The 18885-nt window shown below is 53.5% G+C and overlaps 1 protein-coding gene across 1 annotated transcript in view; it reads left to right on the top strand.

Moving 5' to 3' along the window:
- Positions 1–18609, top strand: part of xdh (xanthine dehydrogenase) — a 23795-nt gene extending 5186 nt beyond the window's left edge. The window contains exons 2-36 of the mRNA XM_055162757.1: positions 3145–3202; positions 3446–3542; positions 3950–4058; positions 4232–4358; positions 4474–4541; positions 5433–5489; positions 5662–5835; positions 6412–6556; positions 6678–6770; positions 6976–7127; positions 7310–7403; positions 7736–7845; positions 9113–9297; positions 9903–10065; positions 10345–10434; positions 10698–10867; positions 11023–11149; positions 11292–11411; positions 11513–11609; positions 11722–11843; positions 12025–12158; positions 13485–13572; positions 13652–13738; positions 14045–14236; positions 14325–14470; positions 14859–14940; positions 15030–15125; positions 15993–16196; positions 16315–16367; positions 16410–16449; positions 16857–16931; positions 17023–17088; positions 17400–17588; positions 17790–17957; positions 18070–18609. Of these exons, the coding sequence (XP_055018732.1) occupies positions 3145–3202; positions 3446–3542; positions 3950–4058; positions 4232–4358; positions 4474–4541; positions 5433–5489; positions 5662–5835; positions 6412–6556; positions 6678–6770; positions 6976–7127; positions 7310–7403; positions 7736–7845; positions 9113–9297; positions 9903–10065; positions 10345–10434; positions 10698–10867; positions 11023–11149; positions 11292–11411; positions 11513–11609; positions 11722–11843; positions 12025–12158; positions 13485–13572; positions 13652–13738; positions 14045–14236; positions 14325–14470; positions 14859–14940; positions 15030–15125; positions 15993–16196; positions 16315–16367; positions 16410–16449; positions 16857–16931; positions 17023–17088; positions 17400–17588; positions 17790–17957; positions 18070–18120 (4029 nt within the window). The 3' untranslated portion in view covers positions 18121–18609. The remainder of the gene's footprint in view (positions 1–3144; positions 3203–3445; positions 3543–3949; positions 4059–4231; positions 4359–4473; positions 4542–5432; positions 5490–5661; positions 5836–6411; positions 6557–6677; positions 6771–6975; positions 7128–7309; positions 7404–7735; positions 7846–9112; positions 9298–9902; positions 10066–10344; positions 10435–10697; positions 10868–11022; positions 11150–11291; positions 11412–11512; positions 11610–11721; positions 11844–12024; positions 12159–13484; positions 13573–13651; positions 13739–14044; positions 14237–14324; positions 14471–14858; positions 14941–15029; positions 15126–15992; positions 16197–16314; positions 16368–16409; positions 16450–16856; positions 16932–17022; positions 17089–17399; positions 17589–17789; positions 17958–18069) is intronic.
- Positions 18610–18885: the final 276 nt, after the last annotated feature.

Below are 18885 nucleotides of genomic sequence, written 5' to 3'. Positions count from 1 at the left end.
TCTTGGTCCTGGTCTTGGTCCTGGTCTTGTCTGGTCTGGTCTGGTCCTGGTCTTGGTCTGGTCTGGTCTGGTCTGGTCTGGTTGGTCTGGTCTTGGTCTGGTCTGGTCTGGTCTTCTGGTCTCTGGTCTGGTCTGGTCTTGGTCTGGTCTGGTATGGTCTTGGTCCTGGTCTTGGTCCTGGTCTCTGGTCCTGGTCCTGGTCTTGGTCTGGTCTGGTCTTGGTCCTGGTCTTGGTCTCTGGTCTGGTCTGGTCTTGGTCCTGGTCTGGTCTGGTCTGGTCCTGGTCCTGGTCTTGGTCCTGGTCTTGGTCCTGGTCTTGGTCCTGGTCTTGGTCTGGTCTTGGTCCTGGTCTTGGTACTGGTCTGGTCCTGGTCCTGGTCTTGGTCCTGGTCTTGGTCCTGGTCTTGGTCCTGGTCTTGGTCTTGGTCTGGTCTCTGGTCTTGGTCCTGGTCTTGGTCCTGGTCTTGGTCTGGTCTCTGGTCTCTTGTGAAATGTTCAGTCGTTTCTGATCAAACATTAACTGAAATGAAACTTGGACCTTTTTCCTCAAAACACTCTTTTATAGAACTGATACTGACCCAAGTCTAGTCCTGGTCTAGTCCTGGTCTAGTCCTGGTCTAGTCCTGGTCTAGTCCTGGTCTAGTCCTGGTCTAGGGTCTTGTTGTGCTGAGGGACTGAGGGACTAATTTTGTCAGTTTCTTCACATGTTCATACAAAAGAAGGGGGGGGGGGTGACCCGACGTAGCACCCGGATCCACAACAGACCCGTCCACCAGGTCGGGGGGGGGCAGAGCTGTGGGGGGGTCTGGAGGGTCTGGGCTCTGCTGTGTCTCAGGGCAAAGGTCGTGGTCTCAGTCGTTACCGTTTCCAGCTTTGGGAGGCCAAAAGATCAAACTGTGTTGTTTTGGTTTTGGGACGAGAAGCTGCATCAGATAATGTTCTGTTCGTGTTCTGTTCGTGTTCTGTTTGTTCGTGTTCTGTGTTCGTGTTCTGTTTGTTCGTGTTCTGTTTGTTCGTGTTCTGTTTGTTCGTGTTCGTGTTCTGTTTGTTCGTGTTCTGTTTGTTCGTGTTCTGTTTGTTCGTGTTCTGTTTGTTCGTGTTCTGTTCGTGTTCTGTTTGTTCGTGTTCTGTTCGTGTTCTGTTTGTTCGTGTTCTGTTCGTGTTCTGTTTGTTCGTGTTCTGTTTGTTTGTGTTCTGTTTGTTTGTGTTCTGTTTGTGTTCGTGTTCTGTTTGTTCGTGTTCTGTTTGTTCGTGTTCTGTTCGTGTTCTGTTTGTTCGTGTTCTGTTTGTTCGTGTTCTGTTCGTGTTCTGTTTGTTCGTGTTCTGTTCTGTTGTGTTCTGTTTTGTTCTGTGTTCGTGTTTGTTTGTGTTCTGTTTTTGTGTTCGTGTTCTGTTTGTTCTGTTCGTGTTCTGTTTGTGTTCTGTTTGTGTTCGTGTTCTGTTTGTTTGTGTTCTGTTCTGTGTTCGTGTTCTGTGTTTGTTCTGTGTTCGTGTTCTGTTGTGTTCGTGTTCTGTTTGTTTGTGTTCTGTTTGTTCGTGTTCTGTTTGTTTGTGTTCTGTTCGTGTTCTGTTTGTTTGTGTTCTGTTCGTGTTCTGTTTGTTTGTGTTCTGTTCGTGTTCTGTTCGTGTTCTGTTCGTGTTCTGTTCGTGTTCTGTTTGTGTTCTGTTTGTTCGTGTTCTGTTTGTTCGTGTTCTGTTTGTTCGTGTTCTGTTCGTGTTCTGTTCGTGTTCTGTTTGTTTGTGTTCTGTTCGTGTTCTGTTCGTGTTCTGTTCGTGTTTTGTTCGTGTTCTGTTCGTGTTCTGTTCGTGTTCTGTTCGTGTTTTGTTCGTGTTCTGTTCGTGTTCTGTTCGTGTTCTGTTCGTGTTCTGTTTGTTCGTGTTCTGTTTGTTCTGTTTGTTCGTGTTCTGTTCGTGTTCTGTTCGTGTTCTGTTTGTTCGTGTTCTGTTCTGTTTGTTCGTGTTCTGTTTGTTCGTGTTCTGTTTGTTCGTGTTCTGTTCATGTTCTGTTTGTTCGTGTTCTGATCTTAAAGTTTTCGCGTCTTTGTGCAAAGCTTCAAGTTTCTCTGAGATTTGATCAGTGTTTTGATTTAGACCAGGAGAGTCAAACTCATTTTGTTCCGGGCGTCGTGTCCAACCGACTTTGATCCAAAGTGTCTGGATCAGAAAACTCATGTCATATAAACCCCAAAAATAACAATAAGTTCAAATATTTGTGCAGAGAAACACAAATCTATTACAGAAATCTTTTTTAATTGATGAACACTTTCTTATTATAATATTATAATATTATGAACAACCTGAAACTTTAAGAAAAACACAATTTCAACACAAAGTTTGAACATGAACTTGTCTGTAAACAGGAATAAGTCCATTTTTGTTGTAAAATCCTGCACTCGGCTCCACTTTTCTCATGTTGGACATTTTTCTGATGAGGGTGTCACGGTCAACAGTCAAAACGATCGTCCTTTAAGAGCGTTTGGAAAGAGACAAGTCTTCATTTGTGCTGCTCTGGTGGGAGGGGCCACGTACAGAGACGCTGGAGACGCTGCTGTGATAAACACCACAGAAAATTAACAAGATTTTAATAGAAAAATCATTAAAATATTTTAGTAGAAAATCAGCCTGAGGGCCAGATTAAAGGTCTTGGAGGGCCGGATCTGGCCCCCGGGCCGTATGTTTGACACCTGTGATTTAGAGCCACGGTTCCACATGTCGTCCACGGAAAGAGCCGACAGACACACGACTGGAAAGGTCCCGGGGGGCACCAGGTTTTGCCCAAACCTGAGTTTGAGAAAATCGAGTCATTTTAGATCAACTCTTCAAATCCAGAGTTAATTTAGTTTTGAAGAGCAGAAACTCAAAAGAAGGAAAAAAAACACAAGACGAGACAAAAATCAAAGACACAAGACACAAACCAGAGCTCAGGTCCACTTCAGGTCCTGTCCACTCCAGGTCCAGTCCACTCCAGGTCCAGTCCACTCCAGATCCAGTCCACTCCAGGTCCTGTCCACTCCAGGTCCTGTCCACTCCAGGTCGACTCTGGCAGAAGTTCTTCATTAGGATTACAGTTTTTTTGTGGTTCTGTTGTTGACTCGGTTCTGTTGTTGACTCGGTTCTGTTGTTGACTCGGTTCTGTTGTTGCAGGTGGTGGAGAAGAGTCCAGACCCTCAGATGACCCTTTTGTTTTACCTGCGCAGGAAATGTAAGAACTCACACTTAGACCAGGTCCAGACCAGGTCCAGACCAGGTCCAGACCAGGTCCAGACAAGGTCCAGACCAGGTCCAGCCTGGGGTTAGACCAGGTTAGTGTTACATTTAGCTTGGTCTGGTCCGGTCTAACCCGGTCTGGTCTGGTCTAACCCGGTCTGGTTCGGTCTAACCCGGTCTGGTCCGGTCTAACCCGGTCTGGTCCGGTCTAACCCGGTCTGGTCTGGTCTGGTTTCAGTGGGTCTGACAGGGACTAAGTTGGGCTGTGCTGAGGGCGGCTGTGGCGCCTGCACCGTCATGATCTCACGATACCACCTGGACTCACAGCGCCCCCTGTATCCTTATACTGTAACTGCACACAGAGGGCATCAGGGAGGGCATCAGGAGGATGTGGGAGGGCATCAGGAGGATGTGGGAGGGCATCAGGGAGGGCATCAGGAGGATGTGGGAGGGCATCAGGGAGGGCATCAGGAGGATGTGGGAGGGCATCAGGAGGATGTGGGCATCAGGAGGATGTGGGAGGGCATCAGGAGGATGTGGGAGGGCATCAGGAGGATGTGGGCATCAGGAGGATGTGGGCATCAGGAGGATGTGGGAGGGCATCAGGAGGATGTGGGCATCAGGAGGATGTGGGAGGGCATCAGGAGGATGTGGGAGGGCATCAGGAGGATGTGGGCATCAGGAGGATGTGGGCATCAGGAGGATGTGGGAGGGCATCAGGTGTATTTCCTGAGCGTGACAGTCACTTGGCGGTGAACGCGTGTCTGGCTCCTCTCTGCTCGCTGCATCTCGCTGCCGTCACCACCGTCGAAGGGATCGGCTCCACCGCCCGAAAACTGCACCCGGTCCAGGTGAGCCCATATATATATATATATATATATATATATATATATATATATATATATATATATATATATATATATATATATATATATATATATATATATATATATACTCACACACACACACACACATATATGTTATATATATGTTATATATATGTTATATATATATATGTTTACAGGAGCGTATCTCTGGCGCTCACGGGTCTCAGTGCGGCTTCTGTACTCCAGGACTCGTCATGTCCATGTACACTCTGCTCCGGAACAACCCCACTCCCCCTTCAGAGCTCCTGCACCAGGCCTTTCAGGGTACTACTACTACTACTACTACTACTACTACTGCTACTACTACTACTACTACTACTACTACTACTACTACTACTACTAGTGCTACTACTTCCTGGTGTTTTTTGGTGTTTTGTAGGAAACTTGTGTCGTTGTACTGGGTACAGACCCATTCTGGAAGGATTCAAAACCTTCACCCTCACCCAGGTACCACCCTCACCCACCTCACCCACCTCACCTACCCTCACCCACCTCACCCCTACCCACCCACCTCACCCACCTCACCCACCTCACCCACCCTCACCCACCTCACCCACCTCACCCACCCACCTCACCCTCACCCACCTCACCCCACCTCACCCACCACCTCACCCTCACCCACCTCACCCACCACCTCACCCACCTCACCTCACCCACCTCACCCACCTCACCTCACCCACCTCACCCACCTCACCCACCCACCTCACCCTCACCCACCTCACCCACCTCACCCACCCACCACCCACCACCTCACCCAACCACCCTCACCTCACCCACCCACCTCACCCACCACCTCACCCAACCACCCACCTCACCCAGGTACCACCCTCACCCACCCACCCACCCACCCACGCACCCGCCTCACCCTCACCCACCTCACCTACCCTCACCCACCTCACCCACTCGCCTCACCCTCACCCCCCCTCATCCTCTCACCTACCTCACCCACCCTCACCCAACCACCCACCTTACCCACCCGCCTCACCCTCACCCACCTCACCCACCCTCACCCAACCACCCAACTCACCCACCCGCCTCACCCACCTCACCCACCCGCCTCACCTCACCCAACCTCACCCAACCCACCCACCTCACCCACCTCACCCACCCTCACCCACCCTCACCCACCCTCACCCACCACACCTCACCCACCTCACCCACCTCACCCACCTCACCCACCCACCCTCACCCTCACCCACCTCACCCACCTCACCCACCCTCACCCAACCACCCACCTCACCCTCACCCCAGGTACCCACCCTCACCTCACCCACCCACCTCACCCTCACCCACCCGTTCACCTTCAGGATGTTTCAGGGTGAGACTTGTGTTTTTCAGGACGGCGTCAGAGCCAAACAGAACGGAGACCTGAGTCTGGACCACGAGAAAGTCCAGGTGAGACCCGAGGGTGAGAGGGTGAGGGGTGAGGAGGGTGAGGGGTGAGAGGGTGAGGGGGTGAGGGGGTGAGGGGGTGAGAAGGGTGTGAGGTGGGTGAGAGGATGAGGGGTGAGGGGGGGTTGGGGGGGTTGTTAAATTTAAACTTGTGTGAAACATTTGTTTTTCTCAGAACGGTGGCTGCTGTGGAGGCAGGACCAACGGCTGCTGCATGAACCAGGACCAGGGTCTAGACCAGGACTTGGACCGGGACTCGGACTCGGGTCTGAGTCGGGCTCTGTTTGACGCCTCAGAGTTCATGCCCTTTGACCCCACACAGGAGGTCATCTTCCCCCCGGAGCTCATCGTGAGTTTCACCACAGACCCACACACGGCCAGTAGTACTACAAGTACTATGAGTACTGCCAGTACTGCAAGTACTGAGAGTACTGAGAGTACTGCAAGTACTTCAAATCTGAAGTTCTGTTCATGTTCAGTTGTGTCATTATAGAAAAGTTCAGGTTAAGTTTTGTCAGAGACCAAAAACTCATCGGAAACTCTGCTCCTGTCTGCTCCTGTCTGCTCCTGTCTGCCCCTGTCTGCCCCTGTCTGCTCCTGTCTGCTCCTGTCTGCTCCTGTCTGCTCCTGTCTGCCCCTGTCTGCTCCTGTCTGCTCCTGTCTGCTCCTGTCTGCTCCTGTCTGCTCCTGTCTGCTCCTGTCTGCTCCTATCTGCCCTGTCTGCTCCTGTCTGCTCCTGTCTGCCCCTGTCTGCTCCTGTCTGCTCCTGTCTGCTCCTGTCTGCTCCTGTCTGCTCCTGTCTGCTCCTGTCTGCTCCTGTCTGCCTGTCTGCTCCTGTCTGCTCCTGTCTGCTCCTGTCTGCTCCTGTCTGCCCCTGTCTGCTCCTGTCTGCTCCTGTCTGGTCTCTGGTCTAAACCCGGTCTAGTCCCTGACTCGGTCCAGAAGGTCCCGGTCTCTGGTCTTCAGGAGTCCTCGCTGCACTTGGTTCCAGCCAGTTTCTCTGGACCAGCTCCTGGACCTGAAGTGGACCCACCCTGAGTCCAGGATCGTGGTTGGAAACACAGAAGTGGGTCAGTAACAAAGACCAGGACTGAACCAGAACTGAACCAGAACTGAACCAGAACTAAACCAGGACTGAACCAGGACTTAACCAGGACTGAACCAGGACTGAACCATGTCTTTGTGTTCCAGGGGTGGAGGTGAAGTTTAAAAACATGGAGTATCCGTTCCTCATTTCTCCGACTCAGGTCCCGGAGCTGAACTCAGTGCAACACACGGAGACAGGTGCGTCTGATTGTGACAGGGCTGACAGGTGCGTCTGATTGTGACAGGGCTGACAGGTGCGTCTGATTGTGACAGGGCTGACAGGTGCGTCTGATTGTGACAGGGCTGACAGGTGCGTCTGATTGTGAAGGGATAGTCTCTGGGCTCTTATTGTGAAAGGCTCACAGGTTTGATAGTTTGCTGATGGAGGCTTTTATTTTGGCAGGTCTGGAGTTTGGCGCCGCCGTGAGCCTGGACCGCATGGAGGCGGAGCTACAGAACGCCGTGAGGTCACTTCCTGCGTGTCAGACGGAGGTGTTCAGAGCCGCTCTGGAGCAGCTGCGCTGGTTCGCCGGGAAACAAATCCGAAACGTGGCTGTGAGTCTAGTTTGACTGTGGCGCTAACTGTAGGCACTGCTCTGTCTGACGCTCCTCACTGAGGCGCTCAGCTTCAGGGGCAGGTCTCACTTTTGGGGTGTGGGGTTTTAGGGTTTTGGGGTTTTAGGGTTTTGGGGTTTTGGGGTTTTGGGGTTTTGGGGTTTGACTGAGTCTCGTTTCAGGCTCTTGGAGGAAACATCATGACGGCGAGTCCCATCTCAGACCTGAACCCCGTCCTGATGTCCACAGCTGCCAAACTCACACTGAGAGACAGAGGTAAACCAGGACTGAACCAGGACTGAACCAGGACTGAACCAGGACTAAACCAGGACTAAACCAGGACTAAACCAAGACTGAACCAGGACTGAATAATAGTACTCATACTGTAGTATTTCAGTGTACTGTAGTACTGTATAGTGCAGTTTTGTTGTAATGTAACATCTCATCCTTCAGAGGGCAGTAGTACCAGTAGTACTACTGTAGTACTGCAATACTATATGTACTACTGTAGTACTATATGTAATGTAATGTACAACAGTAGTACTACAGTACTACAATAGTACACACAGTACACATAGTGCAGGTGTAATACCTCTGTTGTCCTTCAGAGGGCGTCAGAGAGCTGCACATGGACCAGGATTTCTTCACTGGTTACAGACGCACGGCGGTTCGGCCAGCAGAGGTCCTCGTGAGCGTCACCCTGCCCTACAGCCGACAGGTACACACCCGCCCTACAGCCGACAGGTACACACCCTGCCCTACAGCCGACAGGTACACACCCCGCCCTACAGCCGACAGGTACACACCCGCCCTACAGCCGACAGGTCGACAGGTACACCCGCCCTACAGCCGACAGGTACACACCCGCCCTACAGCCGACAGGTGCACACCCGCCCCCTCCCTACAGCCGACAGGTACACACCAGGTACACACCCGCCCTACAGCCGACAGGTGCACACCCCGCCCTACAGCCGACAGGTACACACCCGCCCTACAGCCGACAGGTGCACACCCGCCGCCCTCCCTACAGCCGACAGGTACACACCCGCCCTACAGCCGACAGGTGCACACCCGCCTACAGCCGACAGGTACACCCGCCCTACAGCCGACAGGTGCACACCCGCCCTACAGCCGACAGGTGCACACCCGCCCTACAGCCGACAGGTACACACCCGCCCTACAGCCGACAGGTGACAACACCCGCCCTACAGCCGACAGGTGCACACCCGCACCCTGCCCTACAGCCGACAGGTACACACCCGCCCTACAGCCGACAGGTGCACACACCGCCCCCGCCCTACAGCCGACAGGTACACACCCGCCCTACAGCCGACAGGTGCACACCCTGCCCTACAGCCGACAGGTGCACACCCGCCCTACAGCCGACAGGTACAACACCCGCCCTACAGCCGACAGGTACACACCCGCCCTACAGCCGACAGGTGCACACCCGCCCTACAGCCGACAGGTGCACACACCCGCCCTACAGCCGACAGGTACACACACCCCCGCCCTACAGCCGACAGGTGCACCCCCGCCCTACAGCCGACAGGTACACACCCGCCCTACAGCCGACAGGTACACACCCGCCCTACACACACACCCGCCCTACAGCCGACAGGTACACACCCGCCCTACAGCGACAGGTGCACACCCGCCCTACAGCCGACAGGTACACACACACACCCCCGCCCTACAGCCGACAGGTGCACACCCGCCCTACAGCCGACAGGTGCACACCTGCCCACGTTTGCCTCATGAATATTCATAAATGTTTAGGGTCGTTGTTTTGTTAATTTGTTTTGACACAAATGTAAATTTAATATTTGTATTAAATTATATAATATTATATTAACTTGTATTTTGGTTTGTAGATGTGGATTTGTAAAAATATATTTTTATATTTGAAAAAAAAAAACATTTGTAAAACTAAAAATTTTGTTTGTAAAATGTGATTTGTGGATCCTCTTCCTCCTCTTCCTCAGGGGCAGATCGTTCGTTCGTACAAAACTTCTCGCCGTCGGGAGGATGACATCAGCATCGTCACGGCGACCTTCAGCGTGACCTTTGAACCCAGGTCGAGTCGGGTTCACGACTTGAGGCTCGCCTTCGGGGGAATGGGCCCCACCACCGCCCTCGCCACGGCAACGGGTAAAGCACTCCAAGGAAGGTGAGACACTACGCCAACCTGCACCTGATGCCCTCCCCGTGTGTCAGGTGCCCTCCCCGTGTGTCAGGTGCCTCCCCGTGTGTCAGGTGCCTCCCCGTGTGTCAGGTGCCTCCCCGTGTGTCAGGTGCCTCCCCGTGTGTCAGGTGCCCTCCCTCGTGTGTCAGGTGCCTCCCCAGGTGCCTCCCGTGTGTCAGGTGCCCTCCCAGGTGTGTGTGTCAGGTGCCTCCCCGTGTGTCAGGTGCCTCCCGTGTCAGGTGCCTCCCGTGTGTCAGGTGCCCTCTCGTGTGTCAGGTGCCCTCCTCGTGTGTCAGGTGCCCTCTCGTGTGTCAGGTGCCCTCCCCGTGTGTCAGGTGCCCTCTCGTGTGTCAGGTGCCTCCCCGTGTGTCAGGTGCCCTGCCTCGTGTGTCAGGTGCCTCCCGTGTGTCAGTGTCCGTGTGTCCGTGTGTCAGGTGCCCTCTCGTGTGTCAGGTGCCTCCCCGTGTGTCAGGTGCCCTCTCGTGTGTCAGGTGCCCTCCCCGTGTGTCAGGTGCCCTCTCGTGTGTCAGGTCCCTCCCCGTGTGTGATTGGTGCTCAGCCCTCAGACGCAGTGTGTGATTGGTGCTCAGGTCGTGGGGGGAGGAGCTTCTGCAGACCGCCTGCTCCTCATTGGCCGCTGAGATGACCCTGGACCCGTCGTGTCCGGGCGGGATGGTGTCCTACAGAAGAACCCTGGTCCTGAGTCTCTTCTACAAGTTCTACCTGAGCGTCCTGCAGAACCTCGCCCAGCAGGTCAGTCCCCACGCCCTGACCTCTGACCTCTGACCCTCTGACCCCTGACCCTCTCACCCGCTGACCCGCTGACCTCTGACCCTCTGAACCTCTGACCTTTGACAGTTTTTGGTCATTAGTTAAAGTGTACTTTTGTGTAGTACTTTTGTGTAGTACTTTTGTAATACTTTTGTGTAGTACTTGTTTAGTACTTTTGTGTAGTACTTGTGTAGTACTTGTATAGTACTTGTGTGTAGTACTTGTGTAGTACATGTGCAGTACTTTTGTGTACTTGTACAGGGTTTGTCGGTGGAGTCGGTTCCTCCCGAGTTTCTCAGCGCCACAGAAATCTTCCACCCTCCAACGCCCTCTAGTGTCCAACTCTATCAGGTACACAAGTCTGGGTCAGTCCTGGTTTAGTCCTGGTTTAGTTCTTGTTCAGTCCTGGTTTAGACCTGGTCTGGTCCTGGTTCGATCCTGGTCTAACTGGGACTCTGGTCCAGTCTGATCTTGGTCCTGATCTGATCTTGGTCCTGGTCTGTGTTCTCTGTTTTGGTCTCTGGTCCTGGTCCTGATCTCTCGTCCCGGTACTGGTCCCGGTCCCGATCCTTGTCTCTGTCCCGGTCCCGGTCTCGGTCGTGGTCCGGGTGTAGGCGGTGCCGGCGGGTCAGGCGGTGGAGGACGTGGTGGGGCGCCCCCTGCAGCACGTGAGCGCGGCGCAGCAGGCGAGCGGCGAGGCCCAGTACTGCGACGACCTGAGGCCCACCGACGGGGAACTGTACCTGAGTCTGGTCTGCAGTACCAGACCGCACGCCAAAATACTGTGAGTACTACCAGTACTACGAGTATTATGAATACTACTACTGCAAATACTACTACAAATACTACTGCAAATACTACTACACCTGAGGCCCGCCGAGGGGGAGCTGTACCAGAGTCAAAGTCCTGTATGTGTGGTTCTGGTTCTGGTTCTTGCAGGTCCGTGGACTGCTCCGAGGCCCGGGCGGTACCGGCTGTGGTCTCTGTTCTTTTGGCTGAGGATGTTCCTGGATCCAACTCAACCGGACCCGTCGTCTACGACGAGACCGTGCTGGCCCAGGGAGAGGTAAGACCGGACCAGGACCAGGACTAGACCAGGACCAGGACTGGACTGGGGAGAGGTAAGACCAGGACTGATGCCCTCTGTGTGGACGTGTCTCTGTGACCTGAGATGACCTGAGGTGACCTGAGCGTCTCTGTGACCTCAGGTGACCTGTGTGGGTCATGTGATCGGCGCCGTCGTCGCGGAGACTCAGGCCGACGCCCAAAGAGCCGCCAAGATGGTGAAGGTCCAGTACCAGGACCTGCCCGCAGTCATCACCATCCAGGTAAAAAAACAGAGTTAGACCTGGTTTAGACCGGGGTGAGACCGGGTTTAGACCTGGTTCAGACCCTGGTTAGTACTTAATTCTCATTAGTCATTTTACAGGAAGCAATTAAGGCCCAGTCATTCTATGAGCCAATCAGGACGCTCGAAAAGGGAGACCTGGAGGCGGGGTTTAAGCAGTCCGACCACATCCTGGAGGGTAAGGAACCAACCAATCAGAACACATTCCTCCTCTCCTCTGATTGGCTCTCCTCCCCTCTCCTCTCTTCTGATTGGCTCTCCTCCTCTCCTCTGATTGGCTGCTGCTCCAGGTGAGCTGCACCTGGGGGGGCAGGAGCACTTTTACCTGGAGACCAACACGACGGTGGCGATTCCCCGAGACCAGAACGAGATCGAGATCTTCAGCTCCACCCAGGCCCCGTCCAAGACCCAGGTGAGTCCAGACCAAGACTGAACCAGGTCCAGACTGAGTCTAAACCAGGACTAAACCAGGTCTAAACCAGGACTAGCCACAGACCATTTTGGTTGAGTCCCTGGTTCAGACCCGGTTCTGACCCAGTTCTGACCCAGTTCAGACCTGGTTCTGACCTGGTTCTGACCTGGTCTCCTCTCAGTCCCTCGTTGCCAGGGTTCTGGGCGTCCCATCGAATCATGTCCATGTGCGGGTGAAGAGGATGGGCGGCGGCTTCGGAGGAAAAGAGACCAGAACCACCGTCCTGTCCACCGTTGTCGCCCTGGCAGCCCACAGGTACGACCTCTGACCCCCGACTGACCCCACAGGTACGACCCCTGACCCCTGACTGACCCCTGACCCCCGACTGACCCCACAGGTACGACCCTTGACCCCAGAGTTTGCTGTGGCAACAGGCACCAGAGATGTTACGCTCACAGCTGCGAGCGGCTGCATCGACAGGAGACACAGAGAACAAAGTTCACTCAGACTCCCCCAGAACCTGGGAGAGACTCTCCCGGAGGAGTGAGTTTAAAGTCCCTCTGACAGAGGCTCTGACAGACGTTCTGTTCTGCCACCGTTCCCCCCGGCAACGCCAGAGAAACACAGAGTCCAGCTCCTCTCGAGGAGTTGGGTTCCAGAGCCCAAACTGTGCTGGAGGTGAGGGGGACTGTATCGAGTCTGTAACTCTCGACCTCCTGCACGAGCTCAGGCTCCTCCCCCCGACGACGCCACGTGTCCCCAGAGTCAGTCTCCGGTCGTCAAGGCCTTCGGCTGCCGCCCAGATCTCTGCACCGCCCCTTATGGATCCTCCTGCGGATGGTGGGTCCACAGGAGAACGGCCCCATGTCGCTCCTTTGGGCTGAGCCTGGGGTCCTGGAGGTCTCTGGTCTCTGGTCTGGACTCTGGTCTCTGGTCTCTGGTCTGGTCTGGTCTCTGGTCTGGTCTCTGCTCTGGTCTCTGGTCTCTGGCCTCTGGTCTGGTCTCTGGTCTGGTCTCTGGTCTCTGGTCTCTGGTCTCTGGTCTCTGGTCTCTGGTCTCTGGTCTCTGGTCTCTGGTCTCTGGTCTCTGGTCTCTGGTCTCTCTGGTCTCTGGTCTCTGGTCTCTGGTCTCTGGTCTCTGGTCTCTGGTCTCTGGTCTCTGGTCTCTGCTCTGGTCTCTGGTCTCTGGTCTCTCTTCTCTGGTCTCTGGTCTCTGGTCTCTGGTCTCTGGTCTCTGGTCTCTGGTCTCTGGTCTCTGGTCTCTGGTCTCTGGTCTCTGGTCTCTGGTCTCTGGTCTCTGGTCTCTGGTCTCTGGTCTCTGGTCTCTGGTCTCTGGTCTCTCTCTGGTCTCTGGTCTCTGGTCTCTGGTCTCTGGTCTCTGGTCTCTGGTCTCTGGTCTCTGGTCTGGTCTGGTCTCTGGTCTCTGGTCTCTGGTCTCTGGTCTCTGGTCTCTGGTCTCTGGTCTCTGGTCTCTGGTCTCTGGTCTCTGGTCTCTGGTCTCTGGTCTCTGGTCTCTGGTCTCTGGTCTCTGGTCTCTGGTCTCTGGTCTCTGGTCTCTGGTCTCTGGTCTCTGGTCTCTGGTCTCTGGTCTGGTCTCTGTTTCTGAGTGGTTCCAGGTGGATTGTAACCGGTCTCGTTGCAGGCTGAGGCGTCCGGTGCGGTGCATGTTGGACAGAGACGAGGACATGTTGGTGAGCGGAGGACGACACCCGTTTTACGCCAAATATAAGGTGAGAGGTCAGAGGTCGGCCCCGCCCACAGGTGCACTCTGGGAAACACGGTCTCACCCCGGATCTGCTCCGGTTTCAGGTCGGGTTCTCTGAGTCCGGGCGGGTCCAGGCCCTGGATGTGACGTTCTACAGCAACTGCGGGAACTCCCTGGACCTGTCCTCGTCTGTGAGTCCAGACCCAGACCCAGACTCAGACCCAGACTCAGACTCAGACCCAGACCCAGACTCAGACCCAGACTCAGACCAGACCCAGACCAGACTCAGACCCAGACCCAGACCCAGACTCAGACCCAGACCCAGACTCAGACCCAGACCCAGACCCAGACTCAGACCCAGACCCAGACTCAGACTCAGACCCAGACCAGACTCAGACTCAGACTCAGACTCAGACCCAGACCCAGACCTGGACACAAACCCCAGACCTCCTCTCTGATTGGTCCTGCTCTCCTCTCCTTGTCTCTGATTGGTGCAGGTGATGGAGCGCGCTCTGTTGCACCTGGAGAACTCGTACCTGGTCCCGAACGTTCGCGGTCGTGGCTTCATGTGTCGCACAAACCTCCCGTCCAACACGGCGTTCCGAGGCTTCGGAGCGCCGCAGGGAATGATGGTCTGTGAGGACTGGATCAGCGCCATCGCCATGAAGCTCGGGAGAGCACCCGAGGAGGTCCGGGTCTACACCGAGTTTAGACCGGGTTTAGACAGGGTTTAGTCCTGGTTTAGTCCTGGTTCTGATCTGCTCTGGTCTGGTTTAGATCCGGGACTTGAACCTGTACTCTGAGGGGGACCTGACGCCGTTTAACCAGGCCCTGGAGAACTTCACCCTGCGGCGCTGCTGGGACGAGTGTTTGGACCGGGCCAAGTTCTACGAGAGACGGGCCCAGATCCAGGACTACAACAGGTACTGAGCTGGCCCAGATCCAGGTCCAGACCGAGGACTACAACAGGTACTGACCCGGTCCAGATCCAGGCCCAGACCGAGGACTACAACAGGTACTGACCCGGTCCAGATCCAGGCCCAGACCGAGGACTAAAGCAGGTACTGAGTCTGGTCTCTTGTCTGGTTCTTCTTGGGAAAAGGTTTTAGAGTTGTCCATGTTTGAGTAATCTAGAGATCTCTCCTGGGCCCTGTTCAAACCCTCCTTACAGTTAGTAGTACGAGTCTGTATGAGGCTCTCTGGTCTGGACTCTGGTCTGGAGTCTGGTCTGGACTCTGGTCTGGTCTCTGGTCTGGACTCTGGTCTGGACTCTGGTCTTGTTTGGACTGACCCGGTGTGTTCTGGTCTCAGGCAGAACCGTTGGACCAAACGAGGCATCGCTGTGATCCCCACCAAGTTCGGTATCGCCTTCAACGCCGCCTTCCTCAACCAGGTCTGGACTCTTCTGTATCTCGTCGAGGTCTAGTCCTGGTCTAGCCCAGGTCTAGTCCCGGTCTAAGTCCAGGTCTGGTTCTGTTTCAGGCTGGAGCTCTGGTCCACATTTACACTGACGGTTCGGTTCTTTTGGCTCACGGAGGAACTGAGATGGGCCAAGGACTCCACACCAAGATGATTCAGGTGAGACCAGGACCAGACCAGGACCAGACCAGGATCAGATCAGGATCAGACCAGGATCAGATCAGGATCAGACCAGGATCAGATCAGGATCAGACTTACACTGAATCAAACTTTATTGATCCACAGGGAAATGTTTTGTTCACAGAGTCTCAATCACAAAAGAAAATAAAAACACAGAGTCAAAGATAAATGTGATCATAAATTCTAAATAAGCAGCAAAAAAAGCTCCTGCCCCAGCACCTGCCCCTGCACCTGCCCCTGCACCTGCCCCAGCACCTGCCCCTGCACCTGTCCCAGCACCTGCCCCTGCACCTGTCCTGCCACTGCAGAGTCCCCAGAGCTTCTGCAGGTGCAGGACTTGGAGCTGTAGTGAAATCTGAAGTGACCAGAGTGAACAGAAACGGAGACAGGACTGTGACCTGAGGGACTCCTACATCACTGCCCACAGTATCAGACAGGGTGCTCCCTGTCGCACGTACTGGCACCTGCCTGACAGGTGGTCAGTGTTCCAGGAGACAGTGGAGGAGCTGAAACATCCTGAGCAGCTTCACTCATCAGAAAGGGTCCTGGTCCAGTCTCAGGTTTTTCTCTCCACAGGTGTGTGGTCGGCTGTTGGGCATTGGTTGTTGGGTTGGGGTCTCAGGTCTCAGGTCTCAGATCTGGTCTGAGGTCTGAGGTCTGAGGTCTCAGGTCTGGTCTGAGGTCTCAGGTTTCAGGTCTCAGGTCTCAGGTCTCAGGTCTCAGGTCTGAGGTCTGAGGTCTGGTCTGAGGTCTCAGGTCAGGTCTCAGGTCAGGTCTCAGGTCTGAGGTCTGGTCTGAGGTCTGAGGTCTCAGGTCAGGTCTCAGGTCCGGTCTCTCTCTCCGCAGGTGTGCAGTCGGGCGTTGGGAATTCCCGTCTCAAAGATCCACGTTTGCGAGACGAGTTCTGCGTCTGTGGCGAACACGAGTCCCACGGCGGCGTCCGTCTCCTCCGACCTGAACGGCGCCGCGATCCTCAACGCCTGCGACGCCCTGAACCAAAGACTCCAGACCTACAAGGACCGAGACCCCACCGGGACCTGGGAGAGCTGGGTACGGACCAGGACCAGGACCAGGACTGAACCAGGACTAAACCAGGACTGAACCAGGACTAAACCGGGACTAAACCGGGACTAAACTGGGACTAAACTGGGACTTGGTCTTGTTGCAGGTGAAGGCGGCGTACTTTGACAGAGTCAATCTGAGCGCCAACGGCTTCTACAGGTCAGAGTCTCAAAAATCAGATACCAGGAAGAAATGACTTAGGGGTCAGAGGTCAGAGGTCAGGGATCAGAGGGTTGAAGGGGTCAGGGAGTTAAGGGATTACGGGTCAGAGGTCAGGGGTCAGGGGGTTTATTTTATTTCATCTGTTAATTATATTGCAAAAAAAAACAAAACACTTTAAATCCAGTGAGGTCCATTTGGTTTTCCCATCATTTATTTCAATATATTATTTGTTCAGACCAAACTAACCTCTGACCTCTGACCCTCTGACCCTCTGACCTCTGACCTCTGACCCCTCCTGAAGTAAACTCCGTCGCTCTCAGACGAACTCTCGAGTACGGCGTCTGCTGCAGCGAAGTGGAGATCTGTTCTGACCCAAGCCCCCAGGACTCCAAGATCTCGCATGATCCCTAGCCTACGACTTCCGGTGCCCGTCGAGATGCGCAGTAGTGCTCTTTTCTCCCACGCACACGCGAATCACGCACGGAGCGCCTCGTTAACTATTTCTCCTACGGCGTCTGCTGCAGCGAAGTGGAGATCGACTGTCTGACCGGGACGCACCAGGTCTGACCCCTGACCCCTGACCCCTGACCCCTGACCTCTGACCTCTGAGCTGGTTCCTTCTGGTTCTTCATGTTTGTTTGTGTTTGTGCAGAATCTGTGCACTACCATCGTGATGGACGTCGGGAACAGCCTGAACCCCGCCATCGACATCGGACAGGTACACCTGACCTCTGACCTCTGACCTCTGACCCGCAGGGGCTGCAGTGTGACCTCATACATGTTATATGTTTTATATATATTTGTTGTATATATATATATTTATACATGTTATATACATGTTATATATATGTTGTGTGTGTGTGTGTGTGTGTGTGTGTATATATATATATATATATATATATATATATATATATATATATATATATATATATATATATATATATATATATATATATATATATATATATATATATATATATATATATATATATATATATATATATATATATATATATATGTTGTTTACAGGTGGAGGGGGCGTTCGTTCAGGGTGTGGGCCTCTTCACTCTGGAGCAGCTCCTCTACAGTCCAGACGGGGTTCTTCTGACCCGAGGACCAGGAACCTACAAGATCCCAGGGTTTGGAGACATCCCCACCCACCTGCAGGTGTCTCTGCTGCGGGACGCCCCCAACGCCAAGGCCCTGTACTCCTCCAAGGTCTGGACCGGGACTAAACTAGGACTGGACCAGGATTATACCAGGAGTAAACTGGACTAAACTAGGACTGGACCGGGACTGGACCGGGACTGGAACGGGACTGGACCGGACTGGACCGGGACTGACCGGGACGGACCGGGACTGGACCGGGACTGGACCGGGACTGGACCTGGTCTGATCCAGTTCGTGTTGGTGTTTCAGGCGGTGGGGGAGCCGCCGTTGTTTCTCGCCGCGTCCGTGTTCTTTGCGCTGAAAGACGCCATCGCCGCGGCGCGTTTGGAGGCGGGGCTGAGCGGCCCCTTCCGATTGGACAGTCCGGCCACAGCAGAAAGAATCCGCACGGCGTGTGCCGACCGCTTCACCGCCATGGTATGACATCATTATATGTGCACATAACCGGGTCTGGACCGGGTCTGGACCGGGTCTGGACCGGGTCTGGACCGGGTCTGGACCGGGTCTGATCCTGCTCTTCTGTCCTCAGTGTCCTGCAGCTGAACCTGGGACCTACAAACCCTGGGCCGTACTGATCTGAGCCAGGCCAGAACCAGACCGGGACTAAACCTGGACTAAACCTGGACTAAACCTGGACTAAACCAGGACTAAACGCACAGCCCCCCCCCCCATATATACTGATATATATATATTGATTTGTTGATATCGACACATTTATAATCTAAAAGGATCCAAACACGTCTGTTGATTTCAGACTCACGTTTATTTTATTTTTTAATTCATTTTCTTTCTCACTCGTTGTTCAGGTGCAGAACCCCCCCCCCATACTCTCTGAATACTCGAGTACTTTATACTCTAATACTCTCTGAATACTCAAATACTTTATACTCTAATACTCTCTGAATACTCAAATACTTTATACTCTAATACTCTCTGAATACTCAAATACTTTATACTCTAATACTCTCTGAATACTCAAATACTTTATACTCTAATACTCTCTGAATACTCGAGTACTTTATACTGTAATACTCTGAATACTCATGTACTTTGCTGTAACTAATTGTGAATTTCTCAAACCTGCAGTGTTTGTGTCAATTTTATTTTTACTTCAGAAAATCTCAAATAAAAAATCTGAACAACAAATGTCACGCTTCTTTTTATGAGACTAAACCAGGACTAAACCAGGACTAAACCAGGACTAAACCAGGTCTAAACCAGGACTAAACCAGGACTAAACCAGGACTAAACCAGGACTAAACCAGGTCTAAACCAGGACTAAACCAGGACTAAACCAGGTAAACCACTAAACCCAGGACTAAACCAGGACTAAACCAGGACTAAA

Source organism: Boleophthalmus pectinirostris, unplaced genomic scaffold, assembly GCF_026225935.1.
Source record: "Boleophthalmus pectinirostris isolate CB_2022bp ecotype Guang Dong unplaced genomic scaffold, ASM2622593v1 HiC_scaffold_5, whole genome shotgun sequence".
Classification (NCBI taxonomy): Eukaryota; Metazoa; Chordata; class Actinopteri; order Gobiiformes; family Gobiidae; genus Boleophthalmus; species Boleophthalmus pectinirostris.
The sequence above is the reverse complement of the archived record's forward strand: the minus strand, read 5'-3'. Positions and strand labels throughout refer to the sequence as shown.